Source organism: Ambystoma mexicanum, chromosome 1p, assembly GCF_040938575.1.
Source record: "Ambystoma mexicanum isolate Mex_15411 chromosome 1p, UKY_AmexF1_1, whole genome shotgun sequence".
NCBI lineage: Eukaryota > Metazoa > Chordata > Amphibia > Caudata > Ambystomatidae > Ambystoma > Ambystoma mexicanum.
The window spans coordinates 833,945,672-833,967,065 of NC_090921.1; the positions used below are offsets into that span (position 1 = coordinate 833,945,672).

Here is a 21,394-nt window from a genome sequence, read left to right on the forward strand (position 1 = left end):
CTTCAAAAAGAAATCTACTGGATAGAATGCTTGGCGGCATTAGCACAAGAGGCATGAATACAGAATGGGATCTTACCTGTTATTTGTAAGCAAGACCTTATAGAAATTATAGGTACTCCATGTTGGTTCAGAATGTGTGTTCCCATGAATAATGATCGAATATGGCATAATGTTACCTTTTGGAATGGAGTGCTTATTAGCACAAATGTGTATTTAACATTAGAGATTGCCAAAATGTATAATTTACAGTAACATGTGCTATGTATATTTCACACTATCATCTGGAAACGTTTTCCAATTTTTAAACTAACAAACATCTAAACTCATTAATTGAATGTTGTTTCTGTGCAACACAATAACATATACCAACTAATTTTGAGAATGAATGTTCAAATGTGTATTTATCATTCGAGTCTGTCAAAGTTTGTGTCTCACAGCTACATCATGTGATGTATACCACATTATTTCCTGAAAAACATTTGATACCTTATCAATCAAATATCTGTATCCGAATCCTTCGAGGGGATGCTCATCACTGTACACCATTATAACACATGCAATTTCATTCGGTGATTCTGTGAATTCACGTGAATGGAAAAAGCTGCATTATCTTGCACAATTCTGTTTAGTATCATGGTGTATTTCCCAATGATTATTGTTAAGGCATATGTTAAACAGAAATTGTTTGATATAAGAAGCTATAGCTGCATCATATCATAGACAATGTACTTAATAATATGCATTGGTTTAACGGGAGAAGAGGTGGTTGCTGATGACATTGTAAAAATCATTACGGATCCCTATAATGTGTACCCTCGTACGAGCACAGATAACTAGTCAAACATGGAGTGATCAGATATACAAGATGTAATTTAATCACGTGACCAAACATCAGCGCGCACGGTTGTGCATGACGAGACTATTTTGCTCATTACAAATCAGAGCATGGGACAGGAGGCCGATTTCTACAGCCGTTGCCGTTTCCCACACTCGGTATATCTCAGTTTCTAAAGGGTAAGAAGACCGCTAACATTATGAATTATTTCTTTGCGAGTATAAGCAATGGTCTTTGTTTTTAAGACCTGCACTCTAATTTACTTACAGGGTTTTGACTACGATACCCAATGGATTATTGATATTGCCAACCAAGTACCACAGTAGGTGATGCTACTTACGTACGCCACTCTGATGGTAAAAGGAATGCATATATTTCATTTTTTTTTTTTCGTCATGAGCAACAGTGGTCCTTTACATGTACTATCTAGATTTGGATTTTTTTTTTTCTTTTGACAGGGCAGGTCCGATAACATCCAATGGATAATTGATACTTACGATCAAGAAGACACACTTTGATCTCCAGACAGGCTTCTCCCCAACTAACACATATTAAAGGTTAGTAGATTTTGGTGTATCAGGTTCTATTTATGAAGTTGAAAAAGTGTGAATGCAGATACCGATTATAAACGTAACCTTTTCAACATAAGACACATTGTATTTACCTGAAGAAGAGATACATTTTTCCCCAAAATGTGTAGTAGTCGCAAGAGGGATAATTGACAACGTACCATTTGTTCTACTTTATGGAACACTCTTCAAAGATGTGAAAATTGTTTGTTTTCATTATTGAAGTTTGCTTTACTAGTTAAAGTAATTGCTTTACTTGATTGTGTTTCTAATAATTTTCATCACAATAAATGTCATTAAAATCATTGAAGAATTTTCTCAACGTATAAAAACAATATAGCGGTGAGTCCTCATAAAAGTGCCCGGACATTTCTTCTGTTTTTGAAGAACTCCTTGTGGTACTGCTTCATTAGGGGGCCAGTTGAATTCTGATTTAAGCATGGTTGGTCCCCTACAGATATGATTAACTGAAAGCATTCCTCCCATCACATTTTGTTGCATATATCACACGTTTGAACATGCATAATGTAGCACAGTAATTTAAGGCACTTGTTGAAGGACTGTTTAGACAAGTGTGGGTCACAGGTTCAAACAACATCAACATTGCTTGATATGCCTGCTGCAGGGATCACCTTTGGAGCTATGGGTCATTATCCAACCAGCGCAGCCTTGAACTATTTTCACAAATGGTGTTCTTTGGAAAATCATTGTCTCCCAACTTATCCATTTGGCTAAATATTGCGATACATGGCAAAACATCCTGTATGCTTTCCTTTTAATACTAGAGGAAACAGGGCACATGATGACAGTAAGTGTTAAAGCTGAGCATGGCTCCAAGCAAGTTGACCATTTACTCAGGTTGGTAAAGCCCAGGGCCACTGCCGATCCCAATCCCATATGCGATTTAGTGGGTATGTGGTGTGCTTCACTACTTGGCCAAATGGTGTGGTCTTTGTCAAATCACTGTCTTTCTTACTTAACCAAATTGTATTATCACTTTAAGGTGGAAGACCTTCAACACCATCTAAATGTTGGTAAAAAAAACTGAAACCAGAGATGCTTTGCTGGACAGAAAGTACAACAGCTACTCATCACCAAATGCATGTCATACTTGTAACAAGCGTACCATATAATAGTACAACAAACATAGCTTTATGTGCTGCGGACAAAACAGTATATAAAACAGGGTGCAGACGTGTAAGCTACCAGCCATGCATGAAACGTTACTACAGAAGGGATGTGACCTAGCAGTTTGCACTGTACTGCCCCTTTTGTGGTGGGGCCAGGCCTAATTTGCATATGGTCTTTCCCATTCTGTAATGGTTTGACAGGCTAATACATGATGGTCGGGAGGGATGCCCAGAGCAATTCCAGAGGTTAAGATCAATTCTAAACCTTCCAGCCATCCCCTCTTTATTTTATAAGGGCCAAAACAGACAGAAAAACCTCCAAATGAAAGCCTCAAATTAGCCCAGCCCTCAGAGAATGGTTGACTGAAGTAAATGAAGAGGCCCGTACATTTTACCACCAGTCAGATGAAAATTAACCAGCAAGGAGAAAAACTAAAAATGACCAGATAGCATGTTTTTCCCAAAGCAGATGAATGGATTTCCATCCTCATTCAGGTTGCAGAAAAACCTGCCACAACAATAATTGGGATTATAGAAAATAAAAAGGTGTTATTAGTAAAATGTTCTTCAAACATCTCCATTCTCAGGAGGAAGTACCACGTATCCCCTGAAATGGTTAGATGGGTTACTGGATTAGAGTAGACTAATTCAGAAGTCCCTATAATATGGTGTCGAGTATTAAAGATGCCGATTGTTGCAAAAACAGGGATACACATTTCAAGCTTTTATCCAGACTAGTCACTGGCCACCAGCATGAATGTCAGTTCTCTCTGTGTACATATTGTGTGCCCTGCCAAAAGTATATAGCACAATATATCATGGTCATTTAAAATACAAACAAAAACAAAAAAACCTGGAAATTTGGTCATGCATAGACCTACATCCTTACTACAGAATGTGTAAAACTCGGTTGCACTCACTCCCTAGTGGTGAACCAATGGATTTTTACAATTGTGCACAAACATTAAAAACCGCATAAGTGTTAGCTTATCCTGTAGAAATTGAAGTAATAAAACAAACATCTGCTTTTCTTTTCTTCAAAATTAATTTTATTAAGTATTTTCAAATCATAAATAGTCAAGCATCAACAGTTAGATAATTGCATCATTAGCTCGGGTAACGTACAAGCATGTTTATCATTCATTACTTAACTTTAACTCTCATCCTCGCTCCCCCTCCCCCCTCTTTGGAGACTTGACGGGACGTGGGTAGTAGTCTTTGAGTCGTGGACCTTCGCTTCCCTGAGGGACCCTGGTGTTTGGCTTGGCTCCAATTCATTTATACGTTTTGAGGAAGCGTGTCCATTCCATTTCCCTGCTCGGGGAGATTCCATGGATGGCACCTGTGATGTTTTCCATTTCGTAGAGTTCCCTGGCTTTTTGGGCCCTTGTTCGCTCTGTGGAGAGGCTTTCGGCTTTCCAGCTTATTGTGATACAGACCCTTGCTGCTAGCAGGAGGAAGTGTGTCATGTGGGGGACTTTTACCCAGTGGCTTTCCCGTTCTTCAAGTCCAAATTATACAAGTCTAGGGTCACTGTCCCTGGGAATCCCCTTCTATGCTCCTAATCCACGCCAGCACCTTCCTCCAATATGTTTAGGATTTGAGGCATGACCACCACATGTGACAGTAGTCGGGGGGACCCCACTCCCCCTCTAACATTGAGGGCTAGCTTGGTCGAATATTTTAGAGAGCCTTATAGGGTCATACTGCCACCTGTGCAATAAATGTATTCTGTGTAGCTTATACTGCGCCGAGGCGGATGTTTTTGGTGCGGATCGCACATTTTGGACCATAGCTGGTCTGACATTAGGGGGCCCAGGTCTCCCCCCACCCACCCTGGGTTTTTTGAGGCTCTCAAGCTTGTTACTTCGTTCCCCTTTTAGGGATCTGTATGTATGAGGTGAGGCCCTTCCTCGAGTGGGTCTCGCTGAGTATTAGTTGGTGAGGTCTCTTTGGAGCCTGTCTTTCCATGCCGGAGTCTGGAGCACTCCTTTATTTGCAGGAACATAACTATTTCGAGTACCCCCATTTGGAGCCCTGCTTCCAGGTCTTGGATCGATATGCACCCATCTCGCTTTAGGATTTGTCTGACTCGCTCCAGGCCCGGTTCGTACCATCTTTGATACCAACTCGGTTCTTGGATTCCGTCCCTGATGGGTGGGGCCCAATACAGCTCATGGGGGATGGCCATGTTGTGAGACCTTTCATTTCCCTTTTATTCCACCACAGTTTCATGAGCGAACCCATCGCGAAATGTTTGATAACACTGGTGGGAAAGGATTTTTTTGACGGCCCACAGCCATTCTCCTAGTGTTATCAGCCTGAGCGAATAGTTTGAGGGCTACCCACTGTTTCTGTTGGTCTCCTCTCAGGTGCTGTATTAGGGCACGGAATTGAGCTGCATGGTAGTATGTATAGGTGTCTGGTAGTCCTGTTCCCCTGCCCCACTTTTCCTTTGGTTGAATTAGGGTGTTGTGAGCGACTAATCATTTCTGGCCCTGCCACAGGAATTTCATGAGCATGGCTTTCAGATCGGTAAAATGTGATGGCGGGATAGCAATTGGAGCATATGATATTAGTATAGGTTTTTGGGCATTATTACCATCTTTATGGCGTTTAGGCAGCCTAACCATGACACAAGTGAGCTTGCCCCACCTTTCCAGGTCCTTTATCAGTTCGAGCAGCAGCAGGGGTAGGTTTGCTTCGTATAGGTTCTCTAGGTCTTATGTGATTCTGATTCCTAAGTACTCAAGGTTCTGATGTGTCGTGGGTATTCCTTCTGTGGACGTAGTTCTGCCTCTGTGGTCCGCAGGGATCTTATATGGGAAGAGGGAGGACTTTTCCACATTTACCTTCAGGCCTGCCCATTTACCATATTCCTTCAGCGTTCGCAACAGTTTCGGTATTGTTGCAATGGGGTCTGTTAGGTAAAGCATGTTGTCGGCGAACATAGCCATTTTATATTCTTTATCACACACCGTAACTCCTTTTATTGCTGGATCGTTCCTTATTACATTGCCGAACGGCTCAATTGACAGGGCGTATAAGAGCGGAGACAGGGGGCATCCCTGTCTGGTTCCCCTGGTCAGGCAGAATTCTTCTGAGAGCTTGTTATTCTCCACGACCTTGCCGATTGGATTTTTGTAGAGTGCTTGAACCCCCTTTATGAACCGCTCTCCGAATCCCATGTGTCTCAGAGTGGCCCAGAGAAATCCCCACTCCACTCGATCAAAGGCTTTCTCTGAGTTTTATTGCCGCTTTCACTTGCTCGAGGGATATTGGGGACTCCAGGGAGGACTGTTCCACCTTCATAAGGTGGGTTGAGCCGGCTTTATGTATTCCCCCCCCCCCCATCTCTATTTCAGCCTTGTCTCCCTCTGACGTGTATAGTTTTGTGTAGTATTTGGCAAATTGGTTGGCTATACCCACTGGGGAGTGTACCCAGCCACCCTCCTCTGTTCTGATCCTGTCCACCCATCTCTCTGCCCTTTGGCCTCTTAATCTGTTGGCCAGCATTTTGTCAGCCCCGTCCCCCTTTTCGTAGAATTTCTGTTTTGAAAGCATCAGTTTTCTCAGACCGTCACCTTTTCCCAGTGCTTTTAATTCTTCCGTTTTCTGCTTAAAAAGCACTTTTAGGTGTTTCCCCCTCTGTATGAGCCCAAGGTGGGCAACTGCCTCTAAATCTGATATATCTTTTATAAGCTTCTCCTCCTGTAACTTCCCTTCTCTTTTTCGCACAACTCCTTGCCTCATCAGGTGCCCCCTCCAGACTGCTTTTGCCGCTTCCCATACTGTTCTGATCCCTACCTCTCCATCCCCATTAATCTGGAAGTATTCCTGTATCACTTCATCTAGTTCTTGGGAGTACAGCTTTTCCTTAAGAAGGAATTAATTGCACCACCATTTAGTTTCACGTCGGTTAAGCCCTTCCATCTCTAGTGTCGCTGTGACCCTGTCATGGTCTGACTATCACACTGGGCGAATTTCACTGCGCCTAATTTTTGGGGTAGTTTCTCTGTTCAACAGCAAGTAACCGATTCTCGTTAATGTCCCGTGGACTGCAGACCTTAATGTGAATCCCTTTTTGGTCTGGTTGGCCATCCTCCAGACATTCACTAGATCGGCCTTCTTGAGGCAATTCGCTACATTCCTCCTTCGGGAGGAAATCTGGTTATCGCCTGCGTTGCTTGCCTGTCCCGCAGAGGGTTCGCCCATGTGTGAAAGTCTACCCCTATTAATATGGAGCCTCTGGCAGTTTCCGCTATTGTCAACAGGGCCTCCTCATTGCATTCCCCTTGGCCTCGATTCAGTGTGTACAGCCCCGCCAGGGTGATGGGTTTTTTCTCCCATTCTCCTCTTATTATCAACGGTCTTCCCTTCATCAATGATGCACCACTGGATTTTCTAACCTGAATCTCTTGTGGAGTATTAGGCCCACCCCCCCCTCTTTTTTGGTCTGCTGAGGCCCACTGTGTTTGTCCTACTCCTTTTCCTCTCAGTGGTTTTTCCTCCCCTGCTTTAAGCCGGGTCTCTTGGACAAAAAGCAGATCCAGGCCTGCTCTATCAAATTCTCGTACCACTAGTGATCTTTTAGTGGGCGAGTTGAACCGTTTTACATTGAGCGTGCTCACCCTTTGGGTTCCTATCTCTTATTTGTTTATTTGGTGTTGCCATCTCTAGGTTGGGTCCCACCCGTTTTGCAACCGCCACCCCCCCCCCTGCCCCCAGGTCGTAATTGTGCTTGCTTTGCTTTCTGTGTCCCAAGTCTCATGTGTGTCACTTCCCGCCTGAGTGTCTCCCTCCTGCCCAACCCCCTCTGAACTGTTGACAAAACTAACACCCTTAACTGTTACGCTCACCTGGTCTCTGCAGAGGCGTTGGGGCGCAGTTGCAGCCCTCCCTGGAATTATATCACCCTCTTCAGGTTTCGTCCCCTGCAAATCAGCTGTGGGTGGCGACAAACTGTGGCACTGCTCCTGTGTGGATATGGGGAAACGTGAGTGCGCCAATAGTTGACTATGGTATCTCCCTAACCCTTCGACCCAATGTGCGATTTCAGTGGGCACGTACCGGCCCATAAGGCTCACCTGGTAAATGTGAAGGATGAGCTCTCCATCCTGCTGCTTCCGGCAGGGGCGCTTGTTAATGGAATCAAGTTCCTTCAGTGATTCCTGAGTATTAGTCCAGTCCTGCTGCGACTAAGCTCCTCTTTCTGCTTTCTTGTCTGCCTCCGAAATGCTTACAGGTGAGCCACGGTGCCAGGAAGAAGATGACTGTGCTCCAAGATGTTTGCAGGTGCGCCGCGATGCCAGGAAGATGACTGTGCTCCAAGATGTTTGCATGTGAGTCGCAGTGCCAGAAGGAAGCGTTCAGGTGACAGCAGAATCCGCCGGATGGGGAGTATGATTGTGGATGGCAGGATCTGTTCAGGTAAGTTGAATCCCAGGCGACGGTGACCGTCACACTGCACGGAGTTGCAGAATAACGCAAAGCGTTTGCTTGTGGTATCGGTGGGTTTATATAGTCTTGTTCCTAGCCACGCCCAGTAGCTCTGGCCTGCCTGCTGCCACACCCGATGAGTCAGCACCTGCAAAGGCAATCCATTAGCAGCCACACCCAATAATACACTGGGAGCTGCTTATTGGATGGAATGTTCAAGGTTAATGCATCCTGCTTAATGGATGGAATGTTCAAGGTTAATGCATCTGAAGTGCTATGTCCACAATAAAAGTTTCTTGGTGTTAAATGGATGTTCTGGTTTACTTTTGTTCATGAGCCTGGCGCCAAAGGCTCCCGTCCATTTTGAGAGCGAGTTGTTCTTCTCTCATTTCTATTTCAGTCATTCTTGCATTCAATTTCACTTCCATTAGGTCTGTGTTAATTTGGTTATGTTCCAGGTTCTCCACTTTACTCTTGATACATTCCACTTTTCCCCTAATTTCATAGATGGAAGTCTGTATGTCTGATCTTAGAGCACGGATTTCTGACATAATTCCTGCAATGTCATCTTTTGTAGCTGCCGTGCTCATTGTGGTGTTATTTGGTTCTGGAGTCTCTACTCTTCTATATTGTTTAAGCCTATCTACGCTTCTTGTGGCAACTGTCCTTGTTCTTTTCTGCTCCCCACTTCTAGGGCTCTTGGCGTGGTTGTGTGAGGGCTTCTCCGATACCCCTTTAATGGGTTCTAGGTTTCTTGCCATCTGTTCTAGGTTCTGTTCAGTTTTGTGTCAACCTGCTATGGGCCTCTGCTCCTTCTTATGTTGGGGACGCGCAGTGGGTTTTCTGCAGGCGTTATTGGGTGTTCCTGCTGCCAGGCTCCTTTTGTTTTTGCAGCAAAACCTGGTTTCTTGTTGTTGATGCCAATCCCCCCCTTATCACTGTTCAGGTGTCTAGCCTGGTCCTTGTGTGCGGAGTCTTCTAATCACTTTGTCCCACTTTTCCTGGGTTGTTGCTTATGTGCACTCTAAAAAGCCAGCTAGGTGGTCCCCCAGCTGGCTTCATGTGATGCCCTCCACATCGGTAGGTTGTTTGGACCACATTCTACGCTTTGCACCCTGTAGTTTTACTGCTATAGCGCTGGATCCGTTTAGCCCCTACTGGGTCTCGTGGCCGATTTTAACAGTGTCGGTGCCACTGGGTATCTGCTCCCTTCCCTGTTGCGATTGAGCCTTCCCATCTTTGCTTTGGGCCCCTCGCTCATATAGTCTGTCTAGGTTAGGCGTTTCTAGGGCCTGCGCGCTCTGCCTCAGTTTCCCTTTGGGTACGGACCTTAATTTTCCTTCATTAGCGTGGGGTTAGTGGGGGCGGGGAAGGGGCGCTTCTCACCTTCAGTCTTTACGTTGCTGCGTCTCCGATGGGCCCCAGGATTCTCGGGTTCCCCCGGAGCATCATGGTGACAGTTGGCTGGGGCTTCCACTACCCCACTGCAGCACCGCCTCTGGAGAGGCGTTCGTTGGATCTCCGGCGCTCTGTGATCGCAGGCTGCTCTCGTTGCACCCCAGCTCCCAGGACAGGCTGATGGCTCCTCTCTTAGCTGCCCGCTCAGCCTAGTGACTGTCTTTTTCCCCTGGTCCTGCCCTTCATGTGCGCTTCTCCCCCTTCGATTCCTCTGCTCACGCCGACCTTAGCTGGGCCGGATGAGGGCTGGTGATTCGGTGGGCACTGCAGGGCTCACCTCTTCCTCTCGGTACCCGTGCCACTCCTTCTCACTGTTGCCGCAGTGGGACCTTAAAAGGGGGCGGTGTGCACCCTTGTTGGATCTTCGCTGTCCACCCATCACGTTTCGGCCGCTATTGGCTGTGTCTTCTGTGGCCGAGGAGCTCCGACCGGTTGGGGTTGGAGCGCCGTTGTCGGCCGCAGGGAACGACCTGCGACACGTCCCTTGCCTCTATTGCTGCCGTCCACTACGCCCAGTCTCTCCCCTTGTTAATGTTCGCGGATCTCACCGTTGCCCGTCAGTTTGGGAGGGGGCTCATCTCTCGCTGGGGGGCAACTGCCATTTCGAGAGACGAGCCCATATTTATGTCGGTAAATGCGTGACGTCATTTACGCGCATGCGCGTCTGACGTCATAAGCGTCATAAATGTAATTAAACCCGCAGAAAAATTATACTGATAACTAATTTCTAATAAATTTGCACAAAAATGCGGATGGTGTATATTGGCAATAAGACTGGGTATAAAGTAATAAATGGAAAAGTTAAAAAAAGGAGATGTGGAGAAGACCTGGTGTCATTCACTAAGTTTGAGCGCATGCGTGTGCATAACATCATTAATAAGACGTACTCAAGTAAGTATAGTGTGTGGCAACGTTGTCTTAAAAATGAATAATTGCATATTAATAGTGTTCAATATCAAGTCCTGGTGTTATGGTGATGAGGCTAGTCAGTACCAGCAACTACTAGTCCTGTATGAGTAGCTGTATGATAGTTGAATGGTTGACTAGTGGTCAACTCCTAGCGGAAAATGTCGTGGGCACATGTCTTCCAGTACAAGTTGTACAGTACAAAGGCAAGACAAATGTGTTTAGGAAGGGGTAAAGGCAACTGCAGCTGGCTGCAGTATGCCGTTCTTTTGATGACACCAGGTGATCAAAATGAAAACAAGAAAAAAGTGTTTAAGCAAAAGTCCAACGGTAAGAACAGTAGTTAGAGAGAGGTAATCATAGCTTTCTGCAGTGGCCTGTTCTTGTGATAACAAGATGATCCAAAGGAAGAAGAGAAGGTGCTTGAAGCAAAAACTTGATGCATTATCAAAAAAGGTATGCTTGAATGCAGTAACAGACTGGGTTTGCCATACAAGGTAATATGTGCTTAAACAGTAACATGGACTGCATTCTTGTGCCCTCTCCATTACAGAAGAGGTCCTCTGCTGATAACTCTATTCTCAACACCCGACCTTTAGCTCTACCTGGCATAGGTAAGAGATCTTCTCTTAATCCGTTGATTTTACCACTTTGCTGGTAGCTAGAGTATGCTTCTTTACTGTTATTTTATTATTTATTTCTCGACTCCAATAGGGTGGGGTCAGTTACATACCAAACCCGTTACGTTGCTCAGAGAGGTTCGACAGTAGCAATTGATCTTTTCCATTTTGACACGTATTCAGAGATATGAGTAATGGCAGCCTCTGCTAACAAAACCATGTCATAATCTAGGGTAAGAAGATCATTCATGTACATTGCCACAGTACTGAAATGATCAAGCGCAATTAGTCCAATCAGCCGGATTCCGAAATGTTAAATAGATGTTCGCTTCCAATATGGGTCAATGAGGCAATTAGGCTATACAAAAAAAATCTAGATGTTCATACGAGGTGCAGTATTGACTTCATAGAGTTAGGCAACGCACAAGTAACGGCACTCTACCTATATCAAACAATATTTCTAATTGAGTTCAGTGTTACACATAGAAGGGTAGACAGGAAGTGTAAAATATATATATATATATATATATATATATACACACACACACACACAACTATTGATAAACCAGTTGGATAATTGTTGAGTACGGACATGACCTACAGCAAGACTTCTTTTATGTATGCAGTATGGAACTCTAAGTTGGTTCAGTCATAATATTAATGATGTTATATTGATCCCACAGGTGAATACTATGTATAAAATGTAACATTGGTACCTGGATTCTTTATTACTTTTTTCTTGTAGAAAGTGTTGAAAGTTATTTGCCCCCGATGAAGGGTGGAATAACTCGAAACGTGTTGGGCCTTCTTATTTTTGTCTTGCTAAAAATTGTATTCATAAATGTTGTTTATTATTGAAATTTGACTGTCAAATTGACCATTTATTCACATAATCAAACCACACAACAATTAAAAGTTGAGTTAATTACGCAACATACCCTAAAACGTTTTGTCCATTACTCTCCGTTTGGAGAGGCAGGCTACAGGCTTTTTTTAGAAATACCCAAAGGTTTTGGCTATAGATAGAATGTTGAAGCCTTTGCACAGTTATTTGTAATGTAGTAGCTGTACTACCAAAAACAAACAGCATATCATGCAATTAACTATCTTAGACTTATGCAAATTCCTGTTAGTACGTCTCATATCGCCCATCTGTGCCATAGCAAGGGAAGACTAAACAAAAACAATACAATCAAAGAGAGAACAGGAATTTGTAGAGGGTATGATAAGAGTACTTTTTTTAACTTGCAAACGTAAAGCCTAATGTAGGGTATATACCCATTAATTCCCTTTCATTTTGACTGTGCATACTGGATTTAAATGTTTACATTTATTTTACATTACAACACATGGAAATCTATAATGTACTCCAAGGTAGAGACCATGCAAATGTAAGCGGTACACAATATAAATCGAACATATTGTCTACTAACTTTGCGATTATACTTGATGAATATCTTATTTCTTGAATCTCATTCTGTAGCTAGATATGCTACTCACTTTATACGCACGTCTAGCTCCTTGGTCCCTGGTAGTTCTTGTGCTGCACATGACGCCCAATACCCAGGAGCCAGTTTTAGTTCCTGCTCATCAACTCTGGATTTCGAATGAAAATCCCAATTAAGCAAGATCTCCAGCATTAGAAGCACATTCCAAGCAGTGTCTGTGTGTGGAGCACACAATGGTGGCGCGTAAACTGTCAAAACACAAGAGGTACCCCTGTGAAATCCTGATAAAGGGTTGTTTCGTTGTGCAGATTTAAGTCTTACCTTTTATTAATGGGCTGGGGAAGACACGTGTGAAATGGAGCGTGCCAATTTGTCCCCCCTTCTCTGGGGACACTGAGAAAAGCCCATTAGCATTCCAAAGCCCCTCATTCTGTATATACTCTACAGTAAATTCCTGCACCACATATGCCTGATTTATTTCTAGCTGGTCTGCGATGTGTCCAAGTTGACATGAAAACAGTGAGGAAATAATGTATACACACATGCACATTTTATTTAGAAGATGCTTGTGTGAAACAATTCTGTGATATGAAGACATTTAGGCAAAGCACATATGTCTGGTTGTCTTTTGCAGTTTAGAAAATTTGAAGCATCAGGATGTAATTATTTTACGGACACCTTGATTTCAGAAATAAGGGGCGTTTAAAAGGAACGTCTTTTAATATCTTATCACTGTCAACTTCAAGTTTTCTTGTAACCTTTGATATGCAAGGCGCCCAGTTACCCCGGGGGGGGGGGGGGGGGAGTACGCCATACAAATAAAATAAACAAAGTTGAAAACAAGGAATGGGGTGGTTTAAAAAAAATGGAGACGGCTACAACTTTAAAGTGAGAGTACCACCACCAGGGTGGAGTGGCAGGTTGGGGGTGCAGAGGTGTCCGTTAGTCTAAAATAGACACATACAGAAAACGCCAGAGCGACAGTTGCATCTTGGAAGCTGTCTGCAGCCTACTCATTTGGAATGGCATGACGAATTGAGTAAGGTTGCATCCTTTACATTCTCCCCATATATACGTATGCCATTCTTACTAAGTCGGGTTATAGTTATTGCCCAAAAGGCCAATTGTAGGCGATTCAACTGTGAAGGGGAAATTGGGTTAGAGGGTGTTATGCATGGGACATTTCTCGACACAAACTGGCTATGCTGGGTTTCCAAACACAAACTCATTCCTGGGTGAAAATGGACAACTGTACTGTGGAGAAGATTGGGGGTGGCTGAATAACATCAATATTGTATGTAAAAGCTGCGGGTAGAGACTAGTGAAGGATCTGGGTAGGGGCCAGAATGTGGGATTGAAGGAATGATCGTGGGAATTCTGGCTGTTCGGGACTTTGGACTATTGTGGGTGTTCAACGTGCGAGTGAGACGTTTCCAACCTGGAAGGGCTACATATGAGACGAGTTCGCCTCTGCATGTGGCTGCTGAACAAAAAACGTAAATAAATAATTCCGTTCACGACCAGGGGCTACGGATGAGTTTAATGTCGGGACTCTGGAAATGGTTCTGAATGTGGAGGTAGGGTGAGCTCACATCACATGCCTCCTTGTTAGCAGGGTTTCTAAATAGATGACTGAATGGGAGTGACGCTCCGATTTCCATGGCTATTGATTTAAGAGGGTGCTGTGAAGTGAACGGCTCTGGGTTAACGAACTATGTATGGCAGTGTAAATAGATCCTGTTAGGGAAGATCGGTGTCTGAATGTGACAGGGGGGAGGGTCTAAAGTGGGGGTGGCTTTGAATGTGTGGCAGTTCTGATTGTAAAAGACTGAATTAGAGGATGTCCTTACCGGCAGCTTGGGGCTGACCTCTCCCTTACAGCAGTGACAGAAAAAGCGGTGGTCGGGAACCGTAATCCCCGCCGCTGCAGCCGCCTCCGCCATTTTTCTCACTTCTCTGAACCGGCTTACCAGATGCCACCACTGTTGCAGCCACCCCGTGACGTCAAAAGTCTGGCGGAGAGGGGCGATTGAAAGGGGTGGATACAATCCACCAGCCACGCCGTGACGTTAGTCAACAGCAATCGAGGAAGCGGAAGTAAAATGGAAGCGAAGATGGACAGATTACAGATCTCTAAGGGAGCGCACCAAGCATCTAAAATCTACACTGCGCATGGGTACAGAACGATCCACTAGAAGCCATGTTAGGATCAGGCTAGAGGTTCGGGACTTCATCAACGCACACTGTAAACCTTGATGCACCAGTTGACTGCTTTAACATGGCAGCCTTCTGTGACGCGACCCTGCCCAAACTCCCAAAACGATGCTTGCCCTACAAAGACTTTGAAGCGAAAAACAATTGAAGCCAGCGAAAAGACAAAACTGCAAACATCTGTATCATCTGGTAAATAAGCAGCCTCCTGGTCCAAAAATGGATTTGAAATCATTTTACATTTTTTTTATCATTTTGTAATGAATGAATAAACTGAAGAATGAAATATTCAAAGAAAAATACATTACAGTAGTATTATTGGATTTTAATAGAAACACGATAACATCTTATATGTGTAACAAATTATAGATAGGAATTTTTGGACCTGTCCCATTCGTTATTTTATTCTAGAGCACACAAAGCATCCCTTTGTTAAATCGTGGGATCTGTTTTTTTTAAATATGACCAATTTGTTTGACTGTAATTACTGGCAGGAGTGATTTATTTTTGTTGTTGCAAGAGCTAACGAGTACTCTTTCTATGTTCACGGACATGAACTACACAAACTAAAGCACACCGGAAGTACTCGCCGGCATGCTGATATTGGAAAAAATTGCTGAGTGAAAACCTCGCGAAAGTGTAAATATGAAAGGTAACAAGTTGCACGTTAGAAACACTCCCCGAGATTTATTTGCATTGTCCTTGCTCTGCTGCCCTGCATAGACAAGCTGTGCTGCATACAACTTGCGACTCTATAGTTTTGTATTTATAGTTGACAAAAGATCCGAAGTGTACTTTTAACACATTTGCGAGGTTTCATTTTAATGTATTCGACTATATGAATATTTTAGAGGTACAGCAGGGAAAACTCATTTTGATGAATACCATGCCTGGACTCTTACCGCACCGTCGTATTTTTTTTTTATTTTAAATGAGATATTCCTTACGAACCTTTAGCAAAGTCAAGATTCCATGAACGACAAGCAGGTGCAGTGTCCTGTTATTTGACATTAAAGTTTCAGAAGCATTAACGAGCTTCGGGTCTGCACCTAAAACCTATCGCAATTACTTAACTTAAACTGACTGGATGCGATATCCCATGTTCGATCAGATGGAAACAATTGAGAGTTCAACGTTTCACAGTAGAGTGTTGTTTGGGTGACTGACGTCAATATATGTATGATTTGGACCCAATGTCATGTTCTATGTCCATCTGTTACAGCTTCCCACATTTTCCTGTCTCTGCTACATAGTACAGTAGCGTCTGATTTTTATTCTATTTTTCAGTCCCGTCCGCTCACGATATAGCGAACCCAATGTTCTTAGACCGTCCCTTCATGTGGTCTCGAGAGTCATTTGTACCCACCTAGCCCCATAAAACGTGCATCTTTGGTTAATTTGCATAGGCCCACTTAGCACCGTAAAAAAATTACTCCATGCACCATTACCCCCATGTGCCTCTTCCGTGTCCCAGTATTTGCTTGTGAGATCCCAACCGCAATGCCAGAAATCCATTCAATCTGCGTAATATCACCTATATGATTCACCCGTCTCATCTGAGAGCATAGCACTCCCAGCTACCATGGTGCATCCGTTTTAATTTTCCTGCCATCCTGGCAGGTACTCTGGGGGAGTAGCTGGCTACCTGCTGATACTTATGTCTTCTCTGCTGTGCTTGGAGAGGACACAGTGTGTATACCCTTCTGTCTACAACCCAGACTAAGCTTGGGGTGTCTAGCAAAGTTGAGAGATCCTCCTTGGCCCAGTTGTGGTGTCATGCTGTTACAAGGTTATTAGGGTTTTTATTGAGCGCGTATCTAGCTTCTGGAAGCAACAGAGTGCTTTACAATCAAAGGGGGAACAACACTGTGTGGGAAGCAGAGAAAGCGAAAAGCTAACAGCAGGGTGAGCAATTGGCAGCAAGGGATCAACAAGCAACCAAGGGGACTCTGCGTGTCTACTGGGTGAATCCTGCCAGGGCCCACCTGATTCTGCCCAAACTGGAGAATTGCTCTCTGGGCACTGGTGAGTTTGGGATTTGGGAGACTAGGGGCTTAGTGGGGGCATCTCATTGCTGCGCCTCCCCCGCCAAACACCCCCATCTCGTTCTCACATTCATACACTTCTCCCCCAATACCAGCCCCCCCCTCCCAGGATGAATTTCCCAGAATAAAAAAAGAGCAAACCAGTTTTCAAGATGGAAATCACAATGCCACAGCAAGCTTTATTTGCATAAAGTCAAGGAGTTATCTTACAGGCGATCCGTTTCTCCACCACACCGCAGGTTCTTCTACGCCGGGTGTGGCTTCTTAAGTACACCCCCATATCCCCCACCGTCCGTGTCTGGAGGACCCTTCCGGTTGAGCCCGGCCCTCCCTACCGGTCTTCTCTCTACCCAAGGCCATTTCTTGATTACATTTCTGAACATCTTCCCCAGACTCTTTTTTCGGTGTCCTTATTCACAGTACACATTCCCATACACTTTTTTCGGTGTCCTTATTCACAGTACACATTTCTAATTCACAGACACTTTTTCCGGTGTCCTTAATCACAGTCACGTTTCTACTCTGTGCTCCCGTTCCCTTTTTCTGTACTTAGTTTTCCTTTGTTACGTTGTTGTTCCCTATCTGTACCTGCCCAACCACCCTTCTAATTCTAGCGCTAAGTGCTCCCTGCTTCCCTTCTATCTCCCATTTCCCATCTCGGTGTGCTCTGATTCGCCTTCATTCCATTCCTCCTTGTTCTCTCTCCCCCTTATCCATCTTCAATGATCTTACCCCGGTCTACCCCCGTTCTGTTCATCCCTCGTACTTCCGTTCCCGAGACTTACTCCTCCTCCCCCTTCCGGTTCGTTCTCTTCCCTTTCGCCCGACCCCCAGACCCCCCTGCCTCCATGTTCTGATCCCTGTATTCCATTTTCTGACTGGAACGGTAAACACTCCTTCTGGAACCGTGAAACTCCTGCCGCACGAACGCTGGAAACTCCTTCTCCTGGAACAGCAACACGGAATTCCACTCTGCTGACGGGAGGATGGCAGGGACCGGGAGAGAAAGTCACATGCATTGATGGTTGCTTATATAGTCCAACTCTCTCTCGGTCCCGCGCCCTCCTCTACATTCTGGTGCCACTGAGTGATGTGGATGCCATCCCCACCCTCACTTCCGGTCCGGACCTCTACTTGACCGTTACTGTGCTCTTGGGGGGGGGAGGCTGGTCAGGAGCCCCCACTAAGGGGCGGTGCCCGCCATGTCCTCCTTTGTCGTCGCGTTCGCCCGGCAGAGCCTTGGCAGCCTGTTTTTATGCTTGGTTGAGGGACTAACAGCCAGGCTGGTTGAGGATTGGCTCAATGCCTCTACTGTTGCTATGACCGCAGCTGCACCAGGCCATGATCTGACAGCGTGCTCTTGGCCGTAACGCAGTGTTAGGGGTGAGGCATGTATTGCAGTCTGGTCCACCCAGGTGCGTTTGGCCTCTAGGAGACCGCTACAATTTTGGGGCTGGTATAATGCTGTTTTTATTGTTTAAAAAACAAGCAGCTGTGGAATATCGGATAAGTGACTGGTTATGGTGGGGGTGTCTGGCACCCGGCATCTCCCTAGACAGTTTAAGCACACCATTAAACTTGCTCTTCCTCCGCTTTGTGAAATTAAGGAGGAGGTTCAGCAGAACTGGAAGGAGAAGGTAGTGGTGCCTCACTTTGTCAAAGTTGTCTCTTGAAAGGGGTGGAACGTTTGCTTCCTAAGATTCTGCATTTTGATACGATTCTGTCCAGCCTGTTACAGCACTCTTTCATTGCGGCGGAGGAGCAAACAGTGCAGGGCCAAGTGAATAGTAAGGCGGGCTTTGCTTTGAAAAAGTCTTACATTGGGGCACGTATGGCCTTCTTGACTTCCACGTATGTCTCCTACGTGCCCAAAACTGTTGGATGGTTTTCAGCAACTGGCAAAACTCATGGAGTAGGGACCTGATTGTGCACCATTGTTTCTGCCCTTGCAATCTGATGTAGATCAGCTTTCAGACCTTGCATATGATTGGGCTCAAACTGGGGCCAAGAGGGCACTGTCTGGATGTTGGCACTTGCACCTCTGGAACTGGCATTCTGATGGGCATCAGAAGGCTATAGCACTGAGGATTCCTTTTGATGGGAAGATGCTGTTTGGTGATTTCTTAGATCACCTGAAGGGTGCTTCAGGTGTTTAAAGAGAATACACATGATGTCAAATACCACAGGTGCACGGATGCTATGCCTCAGTCACTTGCGCCTGGAAGGAACTGAAAGGTTCGTTTCAGAGCCGCATCGAAAGGGGGCTACAGCAAATCCTTGACCGGGGCTGGCCGAAGTTGCCCAAAAAGATTGGCAAGCCTTTTCCCTAGCTATATTACAGACATCCTGATGCTGGATGTGTGGGTGTAAGACTCTGGAGATTGTGCAATGTGTGGGAGGCTGTGTAATCTGAATCCTGGGTAAACCAGATTGTCAGGTGTGAGTACAAGATCAAGTTTACCTCATGCCCTCTGGAGCGATTGCCACCTCCATCCCATGGCGTGTGGAGAGTGCCTTGGGAATGACTATGAGAAGCTGTATACTTTGGGAGGAAAGGGTCGATTCAGGATGTTCCCAAGAAAGGGAGAACTCCAGGCTTTTACTCAATCATGTTGTTCAGAAACTGAACAGCAAATTCCGACTAGTGGTGGACCTGAAAAGGTTGAACATGTTTGTACTAACTCCGTGCTTCAAAATAGATAGTTTGCCTACGATTTATTCTGCTGGTCCTGGCTTCCGATGTTCTGGCATCCCTAAAGTTGGAAGATGCTTACTTTCATGTGCCATTCTGGAGGTTACCTCAGAAGTCCCTGCAATTTCTGACAGGGGACAGCATTTCCAGTACCAGGTGCTCCCGTTTGGCTTCGAGACTACTCATAAAGTGTTCAGTAAAGTGATGGACGTTTTGCTAGCCCGTCTTCATGCCGGGTGGGTGCACGTTTTTCCATAGGTTGACCATTTTCTGATTAAGGCTTCATCCTGGGTACTCTTATTGGACCACGTGAATTTCACATGCAAGGTGCTGTAGGATCTAGGGTTGCAATGCTTTGGGGCACTCTGCAGACGGTGCAGGTGCGCATGATACTGCCTTTGGTGCAGGGTGTTTACCTACAGAGTTTCTTGAGGTGCATGCTATCGCGACATTGGGTGATGGCTATGGAAGTGTTCCCGTGCCTAGGGCCATAGGATGGCCAGTGTGTTTATAGTTCCCTGGGCACTATTGCACTTTTGCCCGTTAGTGTCACATCTACAGGGGTATTGGTGGACGGGCTCTTGGGAATATGAGGACAGGATTGTGATCACTCCGGAGTTATGTGACTAGCTTCTTTGGTAGTTGGAAATGGACAGTCTCCTGACGGGGTTGCCATTGCTGCAGCCCTTGCCAAACATAATGATCACAGATGCCAGTGGCCTCGGAAGGGGGGCGACTTTAGAGGTTCTGCATTGACAGGTGCACTGGACTCCTTGCAGAATCACTCATTCCTCCAACTGAAGGGAACGCGCAGTGATTTTCAGAGCTCTTCGGTATCCTCACTTTATGTCAAGGGAGTGTCTCGTCTGGCACGGATAGACAAAACATTGGCCACTGCCTATGTAAACCGCCACAAGGGCGGTGCGGTGGGCTCTGTCTCGACTACTGGAGTCGCTGGCGTTTACAGTGGGCTGCTGGGTGGAGCGCAACCTGTCTGTGAGAGCTATTCATATCAGGGGGTGGACCATTTTAGCATGGTGTTTCTTTCCTCCTTAGTGTTGAGCCGGTGTTACTCACCGCTATGCTGAACTGGCCGGGGCGTTGCTCAACCTCAGATCCGCGGAAAAGAGGGAGCTGCTCTGGACAATAGTTCAGCCCAAGCTGTGATGCTTCCCAAAAATGGGAGACACCCAGAACCAGGCCTCCTCAATTTGAGGATCGCTCTTATGCAATACACCCCTCTGCTGTATGGTGAAGCAGACAGAGGAGTACATTACCCAGAAGAGCGGGGACACCCACACTTCCACACCAAGGCTGCAAAGGAAACAAGACACAAATTAATACAGAGGAGAAAATGCTGGTAATTATTAACCCACTTGTTGGAGGAACTACCTGATAACCCTGGACTGGAGGAAGGGCGGCTTGGGATGGTGATAGTAATTGACCAAGATGACTAAAGAAAAGAAAGGGACCAGTTAACCCCTTATTTTGACGATGACAGACTAAGACTCCTATCTAAGTAGTATCGTACCCAAGGAAGGATGGTGTGAATAGTTCAGGAAAGGACACAACAGCAGGAGAAAATAACAAACCAGGAAGGTTAGTATAGGAGAACTCCCCGAACGGCACACAGAGCGCAGGCTAGAGCCGGGATGGTGCACTTAGCAGGATAGCGTTCAGGAGTGCACAAGGAATTCGGATAATCAAAGTCTCGCAAAGTTATTGGAGTTCAGGTATGAGGTCTTGGTACTTGGTTCCCAGCAACACTGGGGTTGTAGTAGGAGGTTCTGGTTCTGATTAATCCCCAAAAGAACTGGAGTTCAGGTGTGTGGTTTGAGACGGTAAAGCACTAGTATTCAGAAATTAAGTTTACACTCTCCCGTCTCTGATGCTGCAAAGATTGATAGTGCGGCAGAGTAAAGACTTGCAGCAAGAAAGAGCTCACCTGTTTCCCCCACGGAACCAACGTGGGTGTTGAGCGTGAAGTTTCTTGGGTGGTGACAGTAGCACGCAAATCCAAGGAAGCTAGCTGGTTAAGAAT

The 21,394-nt window shown here is 45.3% G+C and overlaps 2 protein-coding genes across 4 annotated transcripts in view; one reads left to right on the top strand and one right to left on the bottom strand.

Annotated features, from left to right (window-relative positions):
- Nucleotides 1-14,647, bottom strand: part of RNF115 (ring finger protein 115) — an 809,324-nt gene extending 794,677 nt beyond the window's left edge. The window contains exon 1 of the mRNA XM_069652791.1: nucleotides 14,256-14,647. Coding sequence (XP_069508892.1) covers nucleotides 14,256-14,348 — 93 coding nt within the window. The 5' untranslated portion in view covers nucleotides 14,349-14,647. The remainder of the gene's footprint in view (nucleotides 1-14,255) is intronic.
- A 29-nt stretch (nucleotides 14,648-14,676) lies between these two features.
- The window catches only part of POLR3C (RNA polymerase III subunit C), a 685,095-nt gene continuing 678,377 nt past the window's right edge, over nucleotides 14,677-21,394 (top strand). For 2 of the 3 annotated variants that reach the window (XM_069652773.1, XM_069652781.1), the window contains exon 1: nucleotides 15,117-15,268. The gene's annotated coding sequence lies outside the window, so the exon portion shown is untranslated. Of the gene's footprint in view, nucleotides 14,809-15,116; nucleotides 15,269-21,394 lie in introns of those variants that run through there. The other variant, XM_069652779.1, reaches the window with a different exon arrangement.